Raw genomic sequence first — 27,373 nt, 5'->3', positions numbered from 1 at the left:
CATGTCCAGAGACTTTTTGCAGAGATGGGAAGAGATTCTGACTTCCCCTGCTTAGTGACATGGAACCCTACTGTGAATAAAGGGTCCTTCATGCTTAGTGGCAGCTCAGGAACCACTGCCAGTGTACTGGAACCACTGGTGAGGAGTTCCATCTCTCCAATAAATTTTGATAGAAAGTATATGAAAGCAAAAATCAAAACCAGAGGTAGTTTCTGGGCCAGCTTGCATTTCAGAGAAAACAAATAGAAATGTAATAGCAGAGTGCCAAAGCCTCAGGCAACAAGAGTACTTTTTCCTAACAGTCCTTATCCTATGGCCTCCTAAATGAAAAGTAAAACAAAAAAAAAAAATCAAGACATAACCCCAGTACTCAGACATCACCCCCACCAAACCCAACACCAAAGGCCCAGGGAAGTGCATGACTGTCTCCCACTTAGACTCACCCATACTAATTCCCACACAACTGTGATGGAGGGGTCTGCATAAACCCTGAAATGCTGGGGCACATTCCAGGTGCCACCTTGTTTTCCCTGGTTTTGATGAACAAATGTGTGATTTCAGCTGAACTAGTCAAAGATTAACTGACTGGACTTTTTCTGAGACTGCAGCCATGTCCAGCTATGCAGCCACACTATAAGAAGGATATAAAGCTATTCAGAGAGCATGCAGCAGAGGCTATAGGGATGGTGAAGGGTCCTGAAGGGGAAGCCACACGAGGAGTGGCTGAGGTCACCTGGCCTGCTCAGCCTGGAGGAGACTGAGGGGGGACCCCATGGCAGTCTACAGCTGCCTGCCAAGGGGAAGTGGAAGGGCAGGTACTGATCTCTTCTCTCAGGTGGCCAGCAACAGAACCTGAGGGACTGACATGGAGCAGAGTGAGGGGAAGTTGAGGTTGGATATTAGCAAAAAGTTCTTCACTGTAACAGTTTCTCCAGGGAACTAGTCACAGCACCAAGCCTGCTGCAGTTCAAAAAGCATTTGGACAAAGCTCTCAAGCATGTTGTGTGATCTTGGAGTGTCCTGTGCAGGTCCAGGAGTTGGACTTGATGGTCCTTGTGGGTACCTTCCAAGCCAGGATACCCTATGATTCTGTGATCACTATAGGTCTGGTCTAGAGTCTTTTATATTACAAAAGGGCAGGTTGAGTTTCTGAAGTAAAGTGCAAGAGCTACAAGTTCAGAAAAGGGGGAAAATGTATGGGGAAGAGATTAAAGAGTTCTGAAGGATGGACTGTTTTACAGAGGTTCTCTCTTAGCACTGATTACATAAAGGCATTTCTAGAAGATAAAATATCCTCATGGTAACCTTCGTCTGTAACTCATCATTGGGCTTCCCATAAAATGGAAGTATTTTGAATAATGAGAAGATACTCTGTATCTGTATTTTGAACAACTGAGAATAATTTTGAATAATAAGAGATACTCTGTATCTCTCAAGCCCTGCAACAAAGCCGTAGAAGCAGTAAGATCTGACTTCAGGAGGAACATGGGCCAGCTCCCAACAGCCAGCACCTTTGACACCCTGCTGTTGTATCCAAAGCACTGCTGCCATTGCCACCAATCCAGGAACCCTCATACACAAAGCTCAGAAACATCAGAGAAACAGGATCACAGCAAGGAGGGTGAACCAAGCACGGACTTCACACAGCCCTGGAGGTGAACAGCGCAGGGAGCACACCACAACCCGTGTGCTGGAGGCAGCTGGGTCTCTGAGCAGCAGCTCTGCCACCAGCTGTGAGGAAGGAGGGAGTCTCATGAGCACTTGAACATTCAAGTGCACTGTCGATCCCACCCAGTGATATAAAAAAAAACATTGCACAAAACAGAGTGCCAAGCAAGCAGGCAGATGGACTGAAAGGCAGGATTTTTTTCACACAAAGCATACTAAGCAGTCAAACCATGCTTGATAAGATGTTTCCCTATTTAATTCATGCTGCTGTAACTAAATGCAGATGCACATTGCATAACAGGGAAAATGTCAAAGTTTAGGTAGGTTATATGCAGCTAGAGGATTGCATGGGTTTCTCAGGATGTTATACCCATCAGTTGTACTTAGACCTCAGAGAAATTGGCACAATTTTATTTAACACAGTTTTGGTTTACATAGAAGGCTTTTTGGGTATTTTGTGGGAAGTTACTAAAACCCAAAGATTTATAGGAGACAATATCAGGGGAAATTAATTTTTATGATCTAAAAAAGAAAAGAGATAGTTACATGACAGCTTTACTACTCAGCTGTGAAACAATTTCTACCCATTTTTCAGTTTTCTGGACAATAAGCAATGCAGTTCAGTGATTTTTCCAGTTAGCTGAGTACACATGCCTGGGAGCAGTGCAAGCTCTGCTCTTCAGGCATGGGACAAAAATCACAACCTGACCAGTTTCCACTTCGGAAACTTTGGTTAAGTAGAGACCCAAAAAATGAACCAAAAGTCACAACCACAGAAAAACGCTCCATTACACTGAGGTTACTAGAACGAGGTTCAGAGAGCCAAGCTGCCTCAGGTCTTCAGCAGCTCCACAAAAATCAGTTCTCATCATGTGTCATAAGAAGCAGTGAAGTGACTACACCACATCCCAGCTGTAGAGAAGCTAATTTTTTCTGAAAATGCAGATAAATGCAGGGCTGGAGTTCCCAGTGAGCATGAACCTACAGCTTCGGAAAGAATTAAACAAGTGTTACATCACATTGGGACTTCTTTCAAGCAAAGTTCCAGAATTACCTCCTCATTAAAAATTGTGGACCAGTCTTCCTTACAGATCTTTGGGGTAACAAAATGATTTTCATCTCTCTCTTACCCACAGACCTCCTTCACCCATACTCCACCAAATGATTTCCCTTCCAGAACAGATGCAGCTTTGGAGCTGCCTGTACTGATCAATTCCTATTTGCATTCAGGAAGCATAAACACACAACCTTTTGAAGGTAATTGCATTGGATGATTTAATTATTGCAATCCAATTACTTTCACCTCCTTCCCACATTCAAATGTTTCAGTAATGGAAGTTATTAGAAAGATCCTCATTAGATTAAAATACAGACCTGCTATGCAGTAAGTGACTCAGTGGAACCATGCTAAAAATACCCAGTGGATCCAGAACTTGCAAGAAAGAAACTCTGCTACACCCTCTAAATTGCCCATGTAGCAAAGGTGAAGAACTAGAACCCACCAGGTCACTGTCCTCCTTCCAGCTGCCTGATTGGAACATCTGTCCAGCAAAACACCACTTTTTCTCCAAAAATCCTACTGGCTATCAACTTATTGATAATTTTTAAGTCTTGCATGCTTCTCTCTGCTCAAAAATGAATGCATTATTCAATTGCTAAAAAAGTGGATCCGTGAAGTGAAAGCTGAACATACTAATTTTTAATATACATACCACCAGTATGGCACTTTGTAATAAATTGCAGTCACATAAAGGTTAATTTACAGGAGAAGATGGATATTTGATCCCAAGCTCTAAATTAAGTCCTACCCTTAGGTCTCAACTTATTTTTCAATAAATGTTTGGTTAACTATCCAGTGTAACATCTAATAACTTATGCCTTTACTGCAGAGGAAGGAAGCCACATTTCCACATGTATAGGATGGTGCCCTCTCTCAGCATTTTAATCTGGACCTAAGTCATCTGCATCATTCATTGAAACACTCTCTATAAGAAGAGAGAGGCTTTTACTTTTTAAATACTGCTGAACAATTACAGCACTGTTTTTTCAGAGATAACAAACATATTTACTTGGAATGTATTTGTGTGCTCTGTGCCACGCCAAGGTGCCTCTGCTAATGCTCTTCTTGAGGCATCGAGGACTTTCTGCAGAGAAATCACATTTCCAGTTCCTCCAGCTGAACTTGAACAATGATTCATGGGTGATAAAATGTTCCCTCAGCTTTTCTGCTCATTGCCATTTTCCCCTCCGGGCAGCCCGAGTCAGAGATATTTTCACTGTCCTCATCTCCCACAGGCTTTGCTCTCCTAGAGGAGATAAGAAGCCACTCTGCTGCTCTGACCCAGCAGGACAACGTTGGCTGGGGAGTCTCAATACTCTGGGAAGGAAACCAGCAAGGTCAACAGAATTAGTACCAGCAAAAAGGGATCAAAAAAGCAGGGCAAGCTATGCAAACCAAACCCTGTCCTGAAAGGTTTGTACAATAGCTGCAAAGGAACTGTAGCCCTGAAGCGCTTTACCAAGGGCTCTCAGATTTCTTCTTACCGTGCATACTGCAGTGTGCTGTGAGGTGCCAGCAAAGCCCAGCAAAACCCAAACTTCTGACTCTGTAATTTAGATGTGATCTGGCATTTCAAGGGCTTAAAAGCCAGTCAGGTGTCATCTCTGCATTCCCATGGGGGTTGCATGGGGAGATGGAAATCAACAGAGTTGAACGGAAACCGTCTTCAAACCTGTATTATGAGACTGACTATTCCATCCTAAACTTTAGGTTTTATTATTTAAAAAATCTCTCTCAAACATGCAGGGCCTCTTTATATTCAGCTACATCTTTCATATGGCCTAGTTGCAGCTTTTCTATTCTTCAGCATTGTAGTACATACATTGCATTAATTTTATTCTATTATGTTTAAAATAGTAAATTTCAATTTTGAAACAGCAAATTTCAATAAACATCTTCTTGCTCTCCTCCTATGAGACTAGAAGTTCTGTTGTCTCCACCTTCTCCACTGGTTAGTTGCTGTGTATACTCATATAATTTCTTACATGGCTCCTCTTTAAGGTAATCAATCTTTCCAGTCTCTTGGAAAAGCTGTTCTAGTGTTCTGTTCCCCTTACCTGCTTTCTAATCCCTCTAATGAGACAATATCCTGTCTGAACTGTCATCTTCTGTACTAAATGCAGCAATCCAGACACAAACAAACCTGCTAAATTTTAAGAGCATTATCATTCTTTTCTTTATGCATCTTCTTCCTGTATGTACCCTAGCAGTGTTTATTTGCAGCAGTTGTACATGTTTTTTTCTTCATGCTGGCAGGATTTAGAAACTTACAAACTATGGATGAAAGAGAAAAAATATATTTATCACTATTAGATTCTCTCTGCAATACACTGCTATTCACTCAGTAATTTTTTCTGCACTCCACATCTCACCAGACCCAATCAGCTTATCTGCTAATTTGGGTTAGACAGCTAGTCCAGACTGTTAGGGAAGGGAACGCAGGATTTGTCAGCCACAGTTCTCAAGGGCAGTCCCAGAACCACATGTTTCTGGCAAGAGAGGTGGAAAGAAAATTATAAAGGAGAGCAATAGGCAGAGACCATCAAATACCAAGAAAAACCTTGACCCTTCGCATCAAGCTTTCCTCTTGTGAAAACAGGACAGGAAAGCCTTGTCTATTGCAGCAGTGCTGGGAAGACACAAGACCATCTCTCCTCAGGTACAAAAAATACATTCTTCAAATATGTGACATAGTGCAACATATTGCAGTGCAGTCTTGAAAAGATGTCTGGTGGGACTGTGTCCTGATAGGACACCACTGCTCAGGTGACTGACCAAACCAACAAAGCCTGAAGCAACTTCAGTTCAATTACCTGGTCACAGTCTCAAGGGTAACTTCCTCTTCGCTATAAGGGACAGATCCTGGTTCATGGCAAAGGCATCAAATATTATAAAACTCTCTTTGCTGTCACATTATTACTACCTTACTTTACTGGCATTTTTTACGAGGGTTGCACTTCCTGTCCAGATGCTGTCTCAGTTTGCATCCTCCAGATTTTTACTGTTGCAAATCATAGGGAAAATATCAGTATTATCTTGCAAGAAATAGATTTGAAGTTGTGAGACAAAGTCATCTCTAAAGACATGCGTCTCTGCTTGGCAGCCTCTCACTTTTAAATCTTATTACAAGCTAATACAAAACATAACATCTTCAGGTTCAAAAGTAGTAAGTACTTACTACATGCTACTGGGCATGGTAATTACAATAAAGGTGTCAATAATTATATATTTACAGGAATCAGGGATTCAAAACAAAATAATTTCAAAGCAAGGATTTTCAAAGTCATTGCTGAGTTAAACAGTGGGCAACTCTACATGATCACTGGAAAAACCTGACCAACTTTACCCATCCTGAATAAAGATGAAGTCCCTTACCAGAGAGCCAAAGACCACCTACTTCCAACCCCCTGCTATGGGCAGGGACACTTTCTACTGGATCAGGCTGCTCAGCATCCCTCCCATCCAACCTGCTCTAGAACGCTTTCAGGGATGGGGCATTTGCATCTACGGATGCTGCCTTCCAGTGGAAGGCTACCAGTTAGCACAGGCAGTGCAAAGAAAGGCGTCTGAAATAATGACTTGGCCTTTTCCAGGGCCATTGGAAGCAGAGAACGGCAGCAGATTGAAGCAGACCCAATCTACTGCTGACCTTGGCAGAGGACACTGGGTTTTAGATGGTAATACAAGGTAGAAGACAGCTAGAGACAACACACTGGGGTAGTAAATCCTTGTGCTATTAGGTAAAGCATAAAATCAGCTCACAGCATCTGCTGGGGAAAAAGATGAGCTGAGATGGGGTAAAGACAGTAAATAAGAGAAGGGTCCCTTTTGATCCTGTGGCCTTGCAGGCTCAGCACCATCTGAAAAATGAAATCATGTTTGTAACTCTGGCTTGACTTTTTTGCATGTCAGACAGGATTGCTTCTTACACAGAAGGCAGGGAGGGAGGGAACAGCCTTCCTTACAGACAGTTAAATTACTATGCAAAGAGACAACCCATCCAGTCACCTCAAGCCACAAGATACACATCCCACAGACTAAAATCCCCTCTGTTAGTTTCAAAATCCATGCTTGTTCTGCTGTATCAGCAGTTCCTCCTCCCACTCTCCTGTCCTGGTATCTGAGACATGCTGAAAACACCCAGAAATGACCTGACAGTCCAGTAAGTCTCTTCCACACATCATATCTAATAGAAGTAAATTGTATCTTGTTATCAGGCACACACGGTGAGCTTTGGAGGGATGTTTGCAATTTCTGAGCAGTTATCAAGAAATGTAAATTATTAACAATCTGCAGCAGGTTAAGCAGTTTACTTAATTGAGAGATGGCCCAACTACTGAGCATCAGAGGGAGGAAGGGCATATGGAGGCCGGTATTTAGAATCAATTTTCATTCCAGTTAGAGGGGAGGAGACAAATTATTAGACAGAGCTGTTATGTGGACAGGATCTGGCCCCTAAAACAGATCAGATGGACAGTTAGCTGTAAATAACACCAATAGACAGGAACAACAAGTTTACAGGAGAGACTGAGAGCAGTTACTACCTCGAACACTGCAGTGAACAAATGGGTTGCTTTGGAAGCACACACATATTCATCATCTACATTGCACAGTGGAAATACAAGCTAACAAAGGTTGTTAGAAATGCACAACCATATCATTCCACAAATGCACCTTTCCCCCGGCACTGCACCATAAAATACTTGCTTCACACTCTTAAGTCTGAAAGATCAAGGTTTGTCTCTGCTTTTCCTACTCACCTTTTCTTTTTTTTCAGAGCATTTAAGGGTTTTGTTTGATCAGTTTTTGAAAGGAAAATATTTCTGTAGAAGGAAACAAAGATTCATGGTATGGCAGCTACATGCTAATTAAAAAGTCAGTGAATGTTGAAGATCTGTGTCCTACCTTTTCCAGTGGTCAACCACTAACTCTATTTAGAACATAGGAACCAAAGAAGACAGTCCAATAGCCAGTTACTTCCAAGCCCTGCTCTTAAAAGCTTACAGCTTATTTTTCTGTACTGCCATCAGTTCTCCCACACTGTCTCTTCCTCTGGCACCTTTCATTTTAACACACATTTCAACCAGGCTATTTCTCTCCCCAGAGTTTTGCCTCCAGCATCTGGTTCAACAACAGCTGACAGCGATTTACAAGTCTTGCTAGACTTAGCCTTTTAAAATTACTCATGCTATTGGCAAGAATTTAAGCTTCAGATGTGCATGATACTCCCTCTGCATCCCTGTTTTTCTGTTTTCAGGAACACCCATTAACCAGCAGGTATGGGGCTACCAAGGTCACCTCTCCTGGCAGCAGCAAGCCTTCAGCATTTGCACCCCCACAAGCAACTGCAGAAGTAGCCCATGTTCCTCCTCAAGCAGCTGATGTTCCCTTCCTCACCAAGTCAGCTTTGAGGCAGCAGGGCAAAGGCAAATATTGCCATTCCCCCCACCCAATGCAAATGAAAGAAACTCTTCCCATTTGATTTCCATTTCTCTCCTGCTTGTAGCACCCCATCCCACTCCCTCGTGTCTGGGAGGCATCACACATCCACCATCTCTCAATTACTCATAACAATTCAATGCATTTTAATAACGTTTAAACAGGTTTTAAAAAACCTAGCAATAAACTGGGAATTACTGTGGACTCTGCTGGACCACAGAAGCATAGAGGAGGTACTTCAGGTTTTCAGAAGGCAGCACTGGGCAGATGAAACCAGCTAAGCACACTAAATGCCTTTTCACATCACCAACGTACAAGGTGGTTTTTACCAATTTCTGATGTCAACGATTTTCCTGATCCAAGCTGCCCCATTTCACTTTCATATCAGCTGACTTGGATATTGATATTTAGCAGCATTAGCAAGGATGTGCAGCTGCTCCAAGTTCATGCAGGAAGGGGACAGCCTGCTTTTTTGAATTCCAAATTGATAAGAGAAGAGTCACTGAGAGAATTAATAAGCAGGAAGGTGAGGAAATGAGAAAGTGAGTTGAGAGGAGTTAGAGATAGAACACAAATGGAACAGGACAGCAGTAGGGAACAGGATGTAAAGTACAAACAACACAAAGCCTGCAGTAAGGATGGCAGTAAACATCTGGTTCATAACACTCAGACAAAGAAACTGAAAGAGCACAGGGTTTTGGTAATAACAAGTCTATCCAAATGGAGGTAATGGGCTGAAGACAAACCCTTCAGAGCTCAAGACTCAACCCCAAATACCGTGGCCGAAGTGCAGCTTTCTGCATGTTGACTGTCTTTCACAGAAGAAAGGGGAGAAGTCCAGCTCCACATGGTGCATTTATGAAGCAGCCTGGTGACATACAGGGCAATGAAAACCTAACAGCTGCACTAATAGCCTCCAAATTTGTAAATTGGAAAGTATTTCTCACATTAAGGCTTCTCCCCAAAGTGCAGTTGCACTTACCTTGATACCTCACAAATACAAAGTTCTTGCTCTGTTATTTGGGACACTAAATCCTTTAGGCTCTGTTTACTTTCAACAGACAGGAACTGGTTTTTGCATTTAAGACAAACAAAGGTTCATTATCTATTGCTGTGAAATATGCATAGAGAAAAAGAAACAACAGTTTGAAAAAGGAAGTTTTGACTATTGCAGGCTATCTGAATTCAATATCAAGCATTTTTTCCCCAACTGCAAACTGCAAAATGTATACATATTTTAAGGAAGAGAAAAAGCTCCACCTCTGTTGCCTTCCTCTGCAGTGTTCATGGAAAGTTTCAAGTCTCAACCCTGGCTCTTAAATTCCTACTCTCTTTTCTTCCCCAACTTGAGTCAAGTTATTACTGGGTTCCATAAATAAAATATTTTTCTGTTCAAAGCAGCTTAGCTTTTGACTAAACAAACACACAGAATCAATGTCTTGTTTAGGAAATATTTACAAAAATAACTATTAGTGAAAAATAAAAACCATGTTTGGGATGCTTCTAAATCAGTCCTGGACATATAGAGAAAGCAGGACCACAAGAGAACTTAAGACAATGACACCAAAGTCCAAGAGGTCTATGCTAAGAGCACAGGTGTAGGAGTTCTGCTTCCACCATAGAGGTAGGTAGTGAAAAATGGGATTCCCATGAAACACCCCAGTGCAAGCCAATCCACACTGTACACGCTTATCAAAGATGTAGCAGTTACATTTTTTCATAGCCTCAAGACTGAATACACACTGACTGAACAAGAAGTAAACTTCTCTGCAAGGTAGGATGGATATTCACACATTCATGCCGTTCTTTCTCTCTTCAAGGAAGCCTTTCCATTTCAACTTCCAGCTTTAGCAGATGATTTTCCCTAATTTTCTCAGATAACATGTAAACAGATCATGTTGCCAAATAGCAACACCACTGTCACTTTGATTTGATTTCAGAAAAGAATATCAGTTTCTCTGGAAGGAGAGAGCTAAGTTAGATATTTTGTTCTGCTACTTTTTGTTATGTCTACAAAATTGATAGCTATTTGTAACTTAATTTTATTTGACTCAAAATATGCTTCTCTCAGCCTATGGTTAAAATTACTGTTTCTACAAGATTTTATGCAATGGAGACCAAGTAGAATTTCTCTTTGTGTCCAAAGTAAGACAGTGCAATGTTGTAGTACAGTAAAAGTAGCAGAGTTTGTAGAAAAATACTGTAAAGATTATTGCACAACTCTTATGTCCTGGGTATTCCAGACATACATAATTTAAAGGAAATTTTGTTGTTTCCTTGATCCTCTGATGCCTTAAAAAAGCAATTATAGTTTTATAACAACTCAAGGCTGGGCTAAAATACTCTGACACCCTTTCCTTAGTGTCAGAGGACAGTATTGTGTACCAGAGAATTTCAGATCAACAATCTTGAGAACAGTAAAGTAATATTAAAAACTAAACAAGAAACTTTTCCTAGAAAATACAAAAGGCTCCTACAACAAAACATGCCACACAAGAAAAAAACCTAAAATATATAAATTCCTTCACAATCCCAGAGGGAACAGCAACAGACTATGAAAGACAAGGCAAGTCCAATAATCCTTGCCACTGGAAAGCCTGGCTCCAAGACACAAAACCCAGCTTAGCAAGTTCAGGGGTAAGTTCAGGTTCAGGAAGGTAAGAACACAGCTGCCACAGGATAGCACCATGCCAAAGGGTGTCAGAACAATGATGCTGCATCCCACACCTATTTTCTGACTCTGCTGCTGCCCCATCCCAGTTACTGTGGCCGTGACAGCTAAGGGAAATCTATCATCCTTGTGCAGAAGTACATGCACTCACTCCTCCAGGAACCCAAGTATCACCTGTCCTCTTGAAACGCTCAGCTGATCCCACTCCCAGGGTCAGCAGCAAAACTCTCAAGTGACACTGGAGCAGGATGAAACCAGCCATGACAATTTTGATGCTTGTTTGCATATTGAAGCAAAAGGAAATTACTATTTCTTTCTAATAGGAGACACATCACTCTCCCCAAAACAGTGGGTAAAGGAGAAGAAAAAAGAGGACTGAAATACTGTGTGAATCATCTACCAGATACTCAAATGGAAACAGCTTGTACAAAAACTGTAAGATTATGAAAGAGACTCCCCACAACACTTCGCCCCAACAACACCTTTAACTTCTATTACATTTTCAGTGTCAGTTAAACCAGACAAGGCTTGGGCAAGAGAGACCTTGATAGTTATAGAACAAGCATCTCTAGCTAAAAAGTACTTTCTACTGAAAATGTGCTTTAAAGACTAATTTAATTATTGTGTCTGAAGTTTCCTTACTTTTTTTAGTTAGAAGAGCTCACAAGCTCTTGAGGCGATTAGAGAAGCTCACAAGCTACAAAGAGGAAACTATTCCTCTTCATAGTTTCTTTGTGGCATCACCAGTTTTATTATAAAATGGAAGTTTCTTGTTTTCTGTCCTCCTTGAAGTTTTAATACAACCTACAAAACCTACTTGAGTTTTCTACAATAATTTGGCAGCAATACCAAATGTATGGGCAGAAAACTGCTTGGGGTAAGGTCTGTGACCACTGTACATCTGCCTTATTTCAAGTATTTTAAGAATTGAAAGGAGCACAAATGTAATTTTTATGACTGAAGGTTTTTTCCAAGATGTAATGCTTAGGTAAAACTTCCCAGCAGAGGGTGTCGGGATTTCCTGGATCATCTTCAAGCTATGCTCTAGATTTGGATGGCCCTGATGAAGAATTCTCTCTTCAGCACTTAACGTCCTACTGTCTGTGTTTCAGATGCAGATGATTGGTGACTTGTACTTCAAAATTGGTCATTACTTCAGCTTAGCACTGTTCTATGACTTCAAAAATACGGGACCAAAGCTTCCACATGGCCTGAAACAGTGAAGGGACGGTCACATTTATTAGAACAAACCTGGGTAACTTTTACTGGCAGGCACAATGCAGCTGCAATGACACCAAACCCACTGGAAGGATGCCACCCTGGGATGGTGTAAGCAGGGAAGGAGCTGGCATATAAGGAAGCATTCATGTCCCATCTCCCAGACCTACAGGACATGCGATGCTCTTCTCAAGCTGGCCAAAGATATACATCTCTGGGTGTCAGAAACAAAGGCTCATGGAGAAAACATATCTTGTCAGCTATTGGGGAACGCCAGAAGACGTATCCACGTTGGTTACAGGTCCAATGCCTGGGCCTCCTGTGCTGCAGGAAGCGAGCATGGAGGTCTGACGGGAGACCTTGGCCACAGAGGCCATGAATGCCACTTCAGTGCTCCAGCTGGGTTCCAGCCCTGGCTGCAGCCCTGTGGGTCACTGGCTAATGTCACACACAGGAATTTGGCAAGCACATGCACTTCTGCTCAGCACAGGGGCCATAGGAGACCTGTCCTCCTCCGGATGGCTGGTTGAAGTTATCTTGAGAATCTCAAGATACTTTGGTCTCAAATTCAGGTTTTTTTAAACTTACTGTTACAGATCTCCAACCACCAGAAACGTTTACAGGCATGACAGCTTCAAGGGCTGAGTCTTGTTTAAACCAGTGGCTTAGCTGGTTTGGGGTTGTTTTTTTTTAAATCACAGAATGAATTTCCTGTAGGCAATCTGATACCCTACCAGGAGGAACAGCCACATGACCTGGGTGCTCCGGGAGATGTGAAACACACCGACATTAATAAGTGACACAGGGCTGGGACCAGCCTCCAGCAGTGAGGCCACCTGGCAGGGAAACAGCGGCTGCTACGTCCTGGGAACAGTCCCTGGTACAAGCTGACTTCCAAACCCTCTATGGGCACTGTTTGACGCTGCGCACATTGGCTCGTGAACAGTGCTTGATACCAACAAGGAGACACCACAGCCAGCCAGACCCCCGTGCTTGAAATATACTCCTGAACTATTTAATTGATTAGAAATACAGTCACTATAGCTGCTGGCCATGGGTTCAGCAGCCCATTTCTCCCAGCTGGTTCACAGAGCCATTAAAAAAAGGAAACAGTATTGATTCCTGTGTACACCAACCATCTTATTCAATACTGGGCTTGTCTAAAAGAACAGGGAAGTGAGAACAAGGGGTTTGGCGCTTACCCTCACAAGAACTCTTCTTTCTTGTTACATTGTACACCACAATATTATCTCAAAGTGGTCCATATTTTCCCACTTTCCCTCCATTTTTATTAGTCTGATGTCAGTATAATGGCATTGGTCAATAATTCAATAAACACCATTTTTTAGCTTGAAGTTATCATACACAGCAATAAAAGGAAATGAAACTCAAAACAAAAAGATGACCATTGCCAGGATAATGCTTCAGAATATCACAACAACCAGCTTGCAAATCAGGAGCGTGCCTTCAAACACAGGCAGTATCATTTATTTCTGGAAAAATACCATTGAGTCTGAGGTGTAAATACATGCACACACACCACTTTTTGAAACCACTGTTTGCACTTTCTAATCCACATGCTAAACACAAACACAGATCACTAAGCAATTATCCATGCCCTTTGCTTTTCCTGTCTCCAGAATTGTTGTCAGTGGTTGTTTATCTACTTATCCCATATAATTTTGTATACAAAACACTTGCCTACACATTTAATACAGGTTTTGTGCTTAACACGTGTCTAACAGTTAACACCCGTATAACACTTTTTTCTAAAAGAATTTGACTCTTAAAACCATGTAAAAATGTCTGCTCATGTCAAAAAGGGCATGTGAACACAAGTTTGATTTTAGAGCACAGGAAGGACCACGGGAAACAACAACCAAGGCAGACCAAGCTGTTGGTTAGGTTTAGCCATACTTCCTGCTGGTAACCTCAATAATTGCAATCCTTGGGCCATCCATTCAGGTGTGTTCACGCCTCATAAAAACCAGACAACAATGTTCATGCCTGCTTCCTTGAAGAAGAGGTTTTAGGTCATCAGGTTTTTAGAAGAAGGAATATAAGCTGTGATCAAAAGGGTTCTGTGGATGAAACTAGTTGGAGATGACAACTTCTTGGCTTGGTTTCCTGGTCTCAAAAACTTACTAAGGAAATCCTCACCAGGCTTCTCTCTCATCTACTAAAGAACAAAGGAAGAAGGGAAAGAAGGAGCAAAAGCATCTGAAATCACAGGAGCTTTCAGAATTCAGATGAAAGTCATGCATTTTTCAGCCACTACAGCATGTAATTTTTTTTAAACAATCAGTACATTCACAGCTCCCTTTTCCTACTCCTTTCTCTGGAATATAATATGGGTTAGCAGCAGTATTTGTGGAAAAGTTTATTCCTGGAAACCGAAGGACCTTGGCCAACAGCATTCACAGCATTTCTTATTTAACAACAAAACCCCTACCCTTACTTTTCATCTTCCACTCCAAAATCAACACTTTGGAACCTAAATTCGTGGTACAAGCTACCAAGGGATTTTGTCCCTTCCCCTGGTCTTGTGCTCCCCAACCATATTAGCAACCATAAAGAGTGTGCAAAAGGGAAGACGAAATGCCAAACACCAGAGGTCTCAAATACTCTCCCAGAGCAAAGCCTGCAGCTAGGCAGCCTGTAGAAATCCTGCCTGCAGAACAGCTGAGAGAAGATCTCTGCAACAGCCCATCCCAACACAGCTCCTCACCTGCTGGTGCTTCACAGCTCAGACTGCCATGGTACTCCAAACACCACAGCAAGGTCGCTGTAATTTTATGGGCTTTGGCCTTTTGGCTACAAATGAACTTGGCAACAACAAAGATCAGAGTTTCACACTGGAAGTTCAGTGTTTGTATGGGTCTGTCCTTGCTGGAAATCTGGCAGGATCATTTATCAGTTAATATTTTCAAAGCATGATGATGGATTAATTTATCTGCACTCCTTTACTGGCAGTTACAGAAGTTACCAAGAAGAGATCAGTTTATGAAGTCTGATTCATTTCCTGAAGAGACGAGACTGAATTCTTCGTTGGAAATGGATTTGTGCCTATACATTGTGTAACCAACCCCTGTATGTAACACATAATGCCAAGTTTAGTGGTCTACCACCCACTGCAGCTGATACTCTTACATGAACTGCTTTCCCTGCTTGCTCCTGCCTGAGGGAATCCAGCATAGGTCCATTCTTAGCTGCCAATGCCAGCTCATGCAGTCTCAAAAACTTCAGATGTAACAGAACTTAGAAAACTTGAGGTAATATCAGACAGCACTAAAACTCCCAGCTGCTAAGGCAACACACATGACAGCCCAGGCAAGGCTTTGGTAGACCCAAAATACTCTTTTCAGGCTGAATTGTAGTTGTTCTGACAGAATGGGACATAGGTCTCAATGGAGCAGAATAAAATACGTCACTTGACTGCTGCAAAAAGTATTAACTTCCTAATTTCAGTAATTAAATTGTATCAGGAGCCAATAAAGTCAAAGGTGTCAATTTTGATTTGACAGATACATTACCTCTTCACCCTCTGCCCTCAGCACAATTAACATTGACACTGCTCCAATCCTCTTTTCCCCATGTTAGTACTACCACATTGCCCTACTTAGATCTCTAGTTTTTATCAGTATTTGTTTCTGCCTATGCTAAAGTAAATTGTTCCCATGGCAGATTAAAAGCATAGAGAACATTTATCTCTAGCAGAAAAACACAGGACTACTCACTATTCACAGCAAGACCCTTTCACTTCCCATTAAGCTCCTGGCCAGGAGAAAGCAGGTCATGGTGAAGCCTGATCAAGTGCCACAGGAGCCTGAAGCAATGGGACCAACCTGACAAGAACAGGCACAAGGGCTATATGCCTGATGCTGGAGAATAGCACAGGCATGACCTTTCTTGCTGGACTTTCAGTAACTGCAGAAGGACAATCATCCTTTGACAACTGCTTATTGTTGGTGGAGCTGCTGAAAGTGAGTGAAGCCAGGGAATGATTCCTATATCCAGACAAGACGTGTAGAGGACCTCCACTGCCATCAAAATGCTGCAGCTGCCTTTAGCCAACCCTGCATGCAGCAAAAGCTAGGCTGGACCACAGGCCACTTGCCATAAAGCTGAAAGCATCTTCTTGGAAATCCTAGTTTTATTCTATACAACTAATACACATGGTGCTGCAAAACATTAAGCCTTTGAAATGTCAGTTTGAACTGTTCATTGGATGACTCCACAGCCCACATTTGCTCTTGCAAAACACAGAGCTGAGAGGAGAGGCTAAGTTTTTCTCTTTATCAGATGGGGAAAAGGAATGGGGTATGGGAGTGAGAAGATGTTGATTAATAACACTTAGAATCAAGAAGAAAATTATAAAGTGAGGATAATTTGGCACATAAGCAAAATGAGTGCAAAATTAAAGGCCTCACAAAGTGTTCCACAAAGCAGATGCACCTCCTTCTTAAGAATACAATTAAAGCTTTATTTGCTATTATAAGTGAATTTGAAGCCAAAGGTAAATTTACCACATTTGCACTCACTGCTAGAGGTGCAAAATCTCATCTCTCACGTTCTCAAAATGGGCAAGGATCTTCTGTCCATATGCCTTAAGGACAAAGCACTGTACTTGTTCTGTCACCTGAATCCAGATAATTCAACCTGATGGCAAAATAGGCCACTTCACATTAGGACAGCCTTTGCTCAGATTTCTCTCCACAGGACTCCACTCCTAATGAAACCATGATTACATTCCTATAAAGGTCAAAAGCATTGCTTTCTGGGGCTGATCGATCACTACTGTTATTGCAAAAACCTGCTAAGTACATTGATCTTTCACCTCACAATAGGAGGGTATGGTACAGGATTTGGAGAATAAAAGACAACATTGGACAAAACTTTGCAGTAAACTTGGCAGCAGAACAGCAGTGCTTTTACCCAGAACTGTGCTTTGGCATCGCCTTCGATTCAGTGCTCCAAACCTTCAGAGTTCCCTGAAAAACTTAATTTAAGTGGTGAATACACATGATGTGACAAGCAAAGCCCATATGTTCAAAGTCTGGCCAAGGTTAGTTACACAATGCTATTTCCTGCAGCCTGACTAAGAGAAAAATTGAAACAACACATTTTTTAGCCCAGCCTCCACAACTGTTCTCCCTCTCATGAGGATGAAGGCAGTATTTTGTCCATCTCAAATTTTGGCACAGTCTAATTTGTAAAATGTATTATTTGTTTCCTGACAGTCCAATATCAATTTTGGTCATTATTTATGCACAGTTTCAAGCCATCAGGCATGCAGATTGTGACATATGAAGAACCCCAAGAAATGCATATGGCTTTGTTATTATGTAAAGGTCCCTGCCTGGAGGGTTGTCTGGTAAACTTGCCCTCTCCTGCTTCTTCTTTCACAAAACTGTCCCTTTCCTTCTCCAGGATTGCTCCAGCCACTCACCCAAACTGCTTGCAAGGGTACCTTCAATTCCTGTGTGGACGTTTGTTTTAGAGTTTTCCCATTCACATAATTTCTTTACCTCACAAAAGTATAAAGAAGGAAGCTTTGTTTTCTCTTTCCTAAAATGCTCCATAGGACAAGGCTCTGCTGAACAGGATGCACCCTGCTATGCATCCTCAATACTCCATGCCTGCTGCTCCTATTCCCTTCCATGGTGCCCCATGCCATCCTGTCACATCCAGCAGTGCATGGCTGCATCCATCACTCCTCACACGGTACGCATGAAAGGAAACAGCTGTGTTTTTTCTTGCTTCTGGTCTTGCAAGGGACTGCATTATGGACTGCTGCAATTCTTATCAAATCCCTGGGCAAATACATGCAGATTCCCAAAGCTTTATACAAACCCACTCATATTTGGGCAGAGTGTGAAGCAAAAAGAGCAAAGCAGTGTTTTTAGGTAAATAATCCTTCAGTGTCTGAGAGGTTACAGTGCACAGAACATAATGATGCACAGAAGACACTTGTACAAAAGCCAGTTGCTCCCCTTAGGGCATTGCTCATCATTTAAGAAGCTTTTAGAGCTCCTGACCATGGAAGCACCAAGAAGCACCAACGCAGTGCCAGCATTATGCCCCCCTACTCTCTCCTTTCCATTTGATCTATGAGCTGCCAAGTATTTTCTGATTTATCCCAGGGCTGTTACAAACACCATTTTACAAAAGTTGTGCCACTTTTGAGCAATTCTCTTCCACATAGTATCACATAGCTAAAAGATCTTGCTGGGAAATCTATGCACAGATCAGTGTTGGCAGATACCATGCAGGCACCAGCACAGCTGGAGAGAGGGAAAGAAAAGAGTCTGTCTCAGTAAACAAAATAGTGTAAAGTAGCTCAAACAAGCTACTGACATATTTCTATTGTGCTACAATGGTCACATGCTATTTGAGAGCTTCAGTCTGCTAAGTGACCCACAATGAAAGGTCAGCCTTACTTAAATAGCTCAGTAGCTTCAAAACCATTGCAATTCCTTTAGTTTAAGATATCGCAGCCATTTTGTGTTGCAGCATCGCTGCCTCCTCTAGACATCCTTATCTTGAGGAGAAAAACCAACAGGTTTCCTGCAACAGTGCGTTTTTAGTTATATGCCATCTCTGTCCTGCATGGACTCCATAACTGGCATTTGTTTTTCCTTCAGGGTCCACAGGCCATGCACAGAGGTGGCATTGTGCAGTCAGTCCCCTCTTGGCGAGAAGCACTGTTCAGCTGCAGAACTGGAGAGACTGCAGGGGAAGGTCACCAAGCCTGAGAGACGTGAGACACTGATGAGAGATCCAGTCTCTGTGTAAACAGATGCCAGGGAAATTAAGATGGGGTCAGGGAAGACAAGCAGAAAAATGAGAACTGGTTAATATGGGAAGCAGATGCATCATCCCAAAACTTGCTGCATCAAGAACACTGTTCAGCAACAGGCAGAAAAAGAGGCTATCAGGAGGTTAAAAGAAGATGTATTAAGTAGCTCTTCTTATTTCAAATAAAGCTTGTAAGATAAGAGAAATTCACTCACATCTTTTATAGAAAGAATAATCTCTAAAACAGAGAGGGGACTAAAAGCCATTGCACCCCTAACTCGAATGGCTCAAGCACCTAAGGTTCCACTCTATCATGCTGCCCAACTGTGCTGCTGAAGCTGGGTCCAAGTCACATCAGAACACATTTTTGCAGCTGTTGTCTTGAAATCAAGACGTGAACTTCATCACAGGGGCCCTTAGCTCAGAACGACACAACTGAAGAAGTTTCATCAATCTGTGCATTGACCTACATGAGCTAGTAGTTTCAGGACAGCTCAGATCAGAGAGATGATACTAAATGCTTGTGCTTTAAATCTTTCACTGACACACAGGAGGAGAGCATCTTTAAGGCAAGGGATCCACAACCTCGGACAAACCTCAAGAGGCGGTGGCAGAAAGTGGCGCAGAGAGTAAAAAAGCACAACGTTGCAAGGTCTCCCACGAGTTAATAAGTGGAGTTTATCACTCCCAACAAGCACTCAGCAGGACATTTTATGTGCTAGTCTCAGATTTTGGCATCTCAACAGGATACATGTTAGTCAAATCCGGAACAAGTACTTTTCAACATCTGCAACAATGTCTGTTTCCAAGCACTTTTGGACCTCCTATCTTCTCTCTTAAGCCTCTTGCCAGCATCCGCTTCTTCCTTGCAAACAGCCAGCACTAACCTCCACCCTGACCTTTATTCCAAAGACATACTCATCTAATTACAACATATCCAAAAAACTTAGTTTAAAAACACACACAAAATAAGAGAGCAACCAAATTCCATCTACGGCACTAGGTCTCTTCAATTCCTATCAACAATTTTATTGGTGACTGATGTTTTTACCAAAATTTAAAGAACCTCCTGGCAGGAACAAGTCCTTTTACACTTGAAAAGAGCATCCACACCTTCTGCCTTGCTTGAGCTACTGCTCATACTGCAATCACCTGGGTGTGAAACCTACAGGCTTAGACTGATAAACACACACAGACAGCAACAAAATCAGTTCTCACAGCACCTGCACTTCTGCTGTGAACCAACAGCCACACACAAGGCAGAGCAGAAATCAGTGATGTAACCCTGTGCTTAGATAAGAATTACAGACCTGTACAGCAACCACACTGCTGGGCAAAGCAATCACTTTCTACCACAAAGCAATCACTTTCCACCACAGGAGAAAGGAAACTCAGTTTACCAAGGGTCTGTGGGCCCTTGCACCCTGCTTGAATACAGCACTGTGTGAAGAATCCCACCTTTCCATCAGAGCTTTTTCACAGGCATGAACTATGACACTGTATGCTCAATGTTCTGGATCTGGACAGGAAAACCACAAGGAGAAAAAGATTGCTTTTGACATACTTGAGGATGGAAAGATCACGGTTCTCCATGTTAGAAGTCATGTCAGCACAAAGCCAAAGACAACTCCCACATTTCTTGTCACATACACATATTCCCATTCCCAGTCCACTGTTAGTTTAGCAAAGCGATTTTCATTTACACAAGATGGACATTAAGTTGTCATGCCCCCTAAAAAACCTGCTCGTTAGCACACCCAGAACACAAGCCTTGGACAACAGCTGAAGTTCACATCTGTATTTAAAATCCTCAAACTGTAAACCAAACTTAGCAATACAAAACTCTGCATAGTTTTCTCTATGTGACATGAAGACACTAATAAGATAGGCAGTCTGGGCTCACTGTTTATACAGTGATCCCTATGAAGAAGCTGAGACAACTGAGTTCAAAAAGAACTTAAGATAATACAAGGTAAAAGAGAAGACAAAGGTCTCTACTCCCTTAATACACGCACACAAAAAAAAAGCTATCTGATAAGGGATAAATATTTTTCTCCTATATCTTGTCACCAAGAGACTAGAATGCCCATTTTTAAAACAAAAGGATTTTGACAATTTTCAGTTGACTGTGAAAACTTTTACTTCTTGTTAACAGTTCAAGGAGAACAGTTCTTGACTGCAACACGTACATTTAGGAGGTGTGTAGCATGGAAATGAGCACAGAACTCCCACCCACAAGAGGGCACAGACAAGAGTTCGTAATTACCAGGAAAGCTGTTTACACCAGCCTCTGTGAAAGTTTTCCTCACTTACAATCCAGCTAGGGGTAAAAAGAGAGCTATTGGCAAAGTGCAGGTTTACCACGATGACACCCAGCCCCTCCTGCCAGTCTCGCACGGTGACACACGATCAGCACATGGGTGACACACGATCAGCGCCTCTCAGAGGCCCAGCTGAACTGGCACTCACAGCACTGGCAGGCTCTTCAGGCTCTTGAGAAACACACGAGTGTGCCAGCACCAGGAGAACTGCTTGCACTGAGAGCTGGCTGAGTCAGTGCCCTTGTCCCACCGTATCCCATGCTCAGGTAAGATTAATGACACTAAATCTTCTCTGGAGCACGGAGTTAGATATGTCTGAACTTGACATGCCAGTGACCTACTTTCCAGACATGCCCAACACCCACGTCTCCCTCTGAAGGCAACAAAAGACAAGGTGCTGTGCAACTTTGAAACAGAAGTGCATGCTTTTAACACTGAGGAAGATGATGACAGCTTAGGATCAGCTGTGCACATTAGGAAAATCCCACTCTAGCTCCACGTGAGTATACACTGCTATGGATCACTCAAGACTCTACATATATCTCTGTTGATTCCATGGCAGGGAAAGAGCATGGATGAAAGCTAGTAACTTCTTAGAGTCATCCTACTTTAGATTTACACATTCCTGGACATCAAATTTTGAGACTATTTTAACTCTCACCTGTCTAGACAGGTGCATCCTTTTTCTTAGAAGAAAAACACAAAATACCTTATCCCTCCAAGGCATACCAGCTGTACTATAGATACAGGCTCAGTCTATTTTGCCCAGATGTAGAATTAGAAAACCCACTAAGATTAGGACACAATGAACATCACTCAATTATCACAAGTGACCAGGATTCAGAAGAGAAAATCTATGTGCATCACCTGTACAAATGACACATACTAAAAAGAAACTCCAACCCTGTTGGGTATACCAAGTTTGGAGAATCTAGTTAAATATGTAAACCTGCTTCGCCCCCTGCTCCCCCAGATTCCTTCTTTTCCCCCTACTTTGTCTTTCTTTATGAGGAATAACCACACTCTCTATTATTACATAGTTTTAATTTTATTTCTTAAAATATATGCACGTATGTGCTACAAACATGCATGGCTATATAATCCATGACTATGTCTGCCAGCCAAAGCTAAAACCACTTTTGTGTCTTTTAAAACCAGATAACACCACTGGTGCCATACAAAATTGGGTCCAGAGACCAAGCTAGCTCCTGCTTTTAAAGGTTTAGGTGCACAGGGCCACATCATGCAGCAAAGAAAATCTTTAAAGTGGCACCTAGCTGTTGGGTATGCAAAGACTACCAGCAACTTCAATAATGATGTGTTCAGCCGTTCACCAGCAAAACAATTCCTCCTTCAGGTACAGAAGATCCCCAGCCTGAAGCAATTGCTGGAGATGTCAAGTCATTCCAGCTGAAGTTCTCTGCAGAGGTTTCAGAACATTTTCCTCATGTGAGCAGGGCATATCACAGGCTGGGAAATGTGGACAAAACTCACTTATTTGGTTAACAAGTAAAAGGACAGATAACATCACCATAACGATCTTTAACAGTTTCCAGGAAGCTCTAAAAGCCCTCCACATTCCGTGGCCATTAAACAACCATGTCAACACTGACAGGAGAAGGCAGGTCCAAACAGGAAAAGGTGCCATAAGGATCTGCACAAGCCTAATCATAATACACGGGTATTGAAAGTCTGACAAATTATGCTTTCACCCCAGGTAGCCTAAAACCTGCAAGTTAGACACCCAACCTCCTACTCTTCCAAGTCAGTTTTAGACTCTTAATCTTTTAATTACAATAGAAATGCTAATCCAAGCAGGAAATGAGAGACCCATCAACCAGCATCTTCATGTCTGAATAAATAAAAGGCAGGATCACAGCTTGTGTCATAGCATGTCAAGGATGCTGCAAACAAGTCCCGCAAGCAGGCACATTACCTGGTTAATTCCTTTAAACAGAAAATAGCCTGGGAACCTCCAGACTTTTCTAGTGTGAAACTCCTGACTTCTTTGTCACTGCTAGCTTATGGAAGCTGACATCTCAGTGGAAATAAAGATGTCTCATCAATCCCCTTCCCTACATAGAAATATCAAACTGGAGCATCAACCTGTCATCAACAACTAAAGTTACTTACTTTTGCTAAGGTGAGGGAAGATTGAGAGAGACATCTATATGAGAGGAAATAAAGTTCAGGAATACCTTCCTACAGGTAAAAAGAATTGGCTAAGTAAGCCTAACAAGCTACAATGAACCAAAACAAGCTCAAGCTTTATTCAACGTCACTTTAAATACATTAAAATGTGAAGACAATAAAATTGTGATCACATAACAATGTAAAACTCTACTTGAAGGTTCCTTTGACCTTATACTTGTTTTAAGTAGCTCAGCTCCTCCTGCAAGCAGGCATATGAGAGTTCACTTGGAGACCTCAGCTTCGGTGAACTTAAATGATCCTAAATTTGCACATATTTGACAGCTGAAAACTAAGTCACAGTGAGGACAAAGATGAAAGAAAATATTGTCAGTTTTTCAGAAAGCCTGCAGAGACATAAAAGTAGACACTCAACAGACCAGGCATCCATGAGAAACAGTCCATCCAAATACCTGTGAGTATCAAAACATATTGACATGCTGGTCAACTACATGTGTCTTTCAGTCTTAGGACACAGGTTACACAGTACACCTGAGCTGCAAAGAAACCCCGCCTAAAATAACTATTTATAGATGCTGCAAGAAAAATAAACACTTATTTTGAAATAAAAGATTTCCAAGATAGAATTTTGAAGCTGCAGAGCTGAATTAAGTTTGAGCTCTTTCAGAAGAGACAGAGTTGCCCCTGGGCAGCCTCCGTCCCTGCAAAGCCCTGCTAAAGGGCCTGAAAGCATTCTCCTCCTTGGCAGCTTTTCAACACGGGGTTTAACTCCAAGATCTTATCGCCGATACACGGTATTTTTAAACAATTACCAAGAAACGTTTGGAGAGGGGAAACGGGAACCAAAACTACTGTTTCAGCCAATGCCACCACAATCTTCAGGCAAGGTCAAAGATCTCCACAGACTGCCCGGCAATCCTCGTGATGAAGGGGATCTCGAATCCCGTTTTTCCCACGCTAAGAAAAGTCACTCAGGTCCTGCAAGTTTCAGCGGCGCCCCAGCCCGGTCACTGTCCTGACCCACACAGTGGCGGAGGAGGAGCGCGACACTTCGCTGGAGACCCTGCTCCAGGCTCCTTCCCCTCCGGGACGTCATGTGTCTGCCGAAAGCAATGTCCCCATGCTGGACCATCGCCACCCTGACGCTAGCCCGGGCTCCGAGCGGTGGAGTCCACAGTGGCACAAGGATGCTGGTGGTCTGCCTCCCCCATCCCTTCGCGGCGGGACCCGCCGGGGACGGGGGATCACCGTCAGGACCCCGCGCCGCGGGCCCAACGCTGCCACCATCACCGGCAGCAGCGCTGGGAGCTGACGGACCCCCGCCGCGGCCCCGCCGAACACCCGCTCCCGGTACCTGTCCTCCGAGACGCTGATGACCCCGTCCTCCTTGGGCACTATCGCTGCCATGTTCACCACATCCTGCGAGCCCTCCACTTTGTTGAGCAGGAGGGGCTTGCGAGTCAGCGCCTTGGGCTGGGGCTCCGCCGCCATGGGGCCGGCGGGCACCGCCGCTGCCGCCGGAGGAGGCTACGGCCGGGGGAGGGATGGAGGGAGGGAGGGAGGCGGCCCGCAGTGCCGAGGCGGAGGAGGGACTTGCCGGAGCCGGGCGCTCCCTGGGAAGCGGGGACAGCGCGGCGGCACCGCCCCCGAGCGGGCAGGGCCGGGCCGGGCCGGGCCGGGCGGGGCGGGGCGCGGTGCGCGGAGGGGCGGGAAATGGCGGACCCCGCCGCCATCTCGCAGAGCGGGGCTGTGGAGCGGCGCCCTGGTGAAGGGAAAGCTGCGGTCCGGCGGCGGTGGGAGCGCTCCTCTCCCGCCTGGGCTGCCCTCCCGGCGCCGCGGGCTCGCCCCGGGGGCAGCCCGGGGAGCGCGCCCCTCTCTGAGCCGTGCCCGGTTATGGACTGTCGGTACCGTGCGGCTCGTCCCACGGACGACTAAAGATTAAGCGGAATGTTGCGCAAAAGTAGCTGCACCCCTGTGTTTACATTCCCCTATCTTAGTTTTTCCTGGGACTGAAGGTAAACATGGGATTTCTGCTGCTGCATTAGGCAGGGACGCTGGCAGGCAGGGCTGCGCCGCGGCGCCAGCAGAAATTCCCTTTCAGAAAGCTTATTCCCAAGGGAAACGCAGCAGACTTCCAGCAGCTCGTTTGCATCAAGCGCCTTCTTTTCACTCGCTTTTCCTGACAGATTCATTGAGCTCCAGGAAAGTCAGATCACTTGCCCAAAGCTCTGTGCTGAAACCAGTGAAAAGGCAGCTTCTTCCCGAGGCATATGCCAAACTTTCATAATCTGTCTCGAAAGATTCTGGAAAATCATGCTCAATGTCTGAGCTGCTGTCCTACATTGCAGAAGTTGTCAGCAGATTGGAAAGCGCTATATCAGCTGCAACTTTACATTTACCCACACTAAGCCCAACGAGCAGTGGTTTTCCTGAAAAAGAAAAAAAAAAAAAAAAAAAGGTATGAAAAAAATCCAAGATCGGGAGGTTAAAGTCTTTTTCTAGGAGTAGAACACAGCAGTATCTGCAATAGGACAAATCTTGATTTGTCTACTTCTATGTAGTAGACAGAGGCAAAAGAGGAAAGATAAAGTCAATTCCTTGTGACAGAAATGAAATTTCACGATATTTAGTAGTCTTTTAAACAAACCAGCAGTGTCTGCAGGACCACATTAAGACATTTAAGCTTTCTCAACTAAACATGACAGGTCCACAAGTGTACTGTAGAGGGAAAGGTCTGGTCAGCAACAGCTGGATTACAGGAAATGAATCTGCAGTCTCAAACTGTTTCCCTGAGGATGTGTGATTGGACTAGATAATATCTCTTCCTCATCATTCTTAGAAGGGAGCTACTGTTGAAGAGTCAAAGACCCACCCTCTTTCTGCTGTGGATGATCCTGCAGTCCTAGGCTAGACCTACAGATAGAAATGCTTGTCTCACTGCTTGGTGAGGTATGAGGTACTCTCTGAAGATTGATACACTTGTTAGTTTTCAGAATATATCTAAAAATGTCTTTTATATTGAAGTCTGGTAAGGTCTACTGACCTTGCAGTAGTTCACTCTCAAGATTAGGCATTTTGGATCACTGCCAGATAAACAGGGGCTGAGTGTGTGCTGGAGACAGCAGGCTGCAGTGCTGTCTCTCTTGGGAGACCCAGAATTCATTATCCAAAAAGGCTTTTAAGGAAGAATCTAGTTGAGAAAATGAGTGTCTTGATAGGCAAAGGTGTGGGTCACGGGACTGGAAGGAGTTATTTCAGTTGCCTGCTGAAACATAACTCTTCCCAATCATCTTCCCTTGTCTCTCTTATATCCTTAAACAGCCCCAGGTTCCACTATTCCTTCAAGGTTTTTAAGACACTGTTTAGAGGAAAACACTAAAAGGCAGGCATACATTTTGGACTGAAGTGAAATAGTAATATGATAAAATCAAATATATGCTTTATGTAAATGGTTGGTCTTTGGAAATAAGTTAACCTTTGGGGAGAAAGGAAGGAGAGGAAAAAAAAAAAAAGACAACACCATGTAAGAGAGATTCCAGAATTCTGGTGGCTATTCAAGATAAAATTCTTGAGAGCATTTTTTAAAGCTTATCTGTAATGGTGATTTCCTCTGCAAGACCAGGGAAGTAGTTGAATAATAGAAAGGTGTCCTGAGGTTTAGTACATCATTTTACCAGGTGTGCAAACTTGAGGTCAGTGCTCTACTCTCCCTGATGAGATAGGGAGATAGGGTTGAGAAATTATGGCACACAAAAGCAATTTTTCTAAGACTGATGGAGGAAAAAGTAATGTATGGAAACCTGGGGAAAGGAGTATGGGAGACAGAGAAGAAATAGAATGATTTCAAAGTGAGAACCTGGATCTTCCTCTTGCATTCTCCCTGACAGACTATTGTGATGAATTGTGATGGTGGAAAAGGCACCAGCAATACCTGAGTGTTCTCCCAGGTCTACCACTGTCACACAAAACAATAAAACACCTTTAAAAAACAATTTTCCTATAATGACAGAAAGTTGGTAGCATGTCTTGTGTGACAGTTCAGACAGA

The 27,373-nt window shown here is 43.1% G+C and overlaps 1 protein-coding gene across 1 annotated transcript in view; it reads right to left on the bottom strand.

Moving 5' to 3' along the window:
- WDFY2 (WD repeat and FYVE domain containing 2) overlaps positions 1-24,856 on the bottom strand; it is a 59,396-nt gene extending 34,540 nt beyond the window's left edge. Inside the window, exon 1 of the mRNA XM_058019259.1 lies at positions 24,681-24,856. Coding sequence (XP_057875242.1) covers positions 24,681-24,817 — 137 coding nt within the window. The 5' untranslated portion in view covers positions 24,818-24,856. The remainder of the gene's footprint in view (positions 1-24,680) is intronic.
- Between the last annotated feature and the right edge of the window lie 2,517 nt (positions 24,857-27,373).

Source organism: Melospiza georgiana, chromosome 2, assembly GCF_028018845.1.
Source record: "Melospiza georgiana isolate bMelGeo1 chromosome 2, bMelGeo1.pri, whole genome shotgun sequence".
Taxonomy (NCBI): domain Eukaryota; kingdom Metazoa; phylum Chordata; class Aves; order Passeriformes; family Passerellidae; genus Melospiza; species Melospiza georgiana.
The sequence above is the reverse complement of the archived record's forward strand: the minus strand, read 5'-3'. Positions and strand labels throughout refer to the sequence as shown.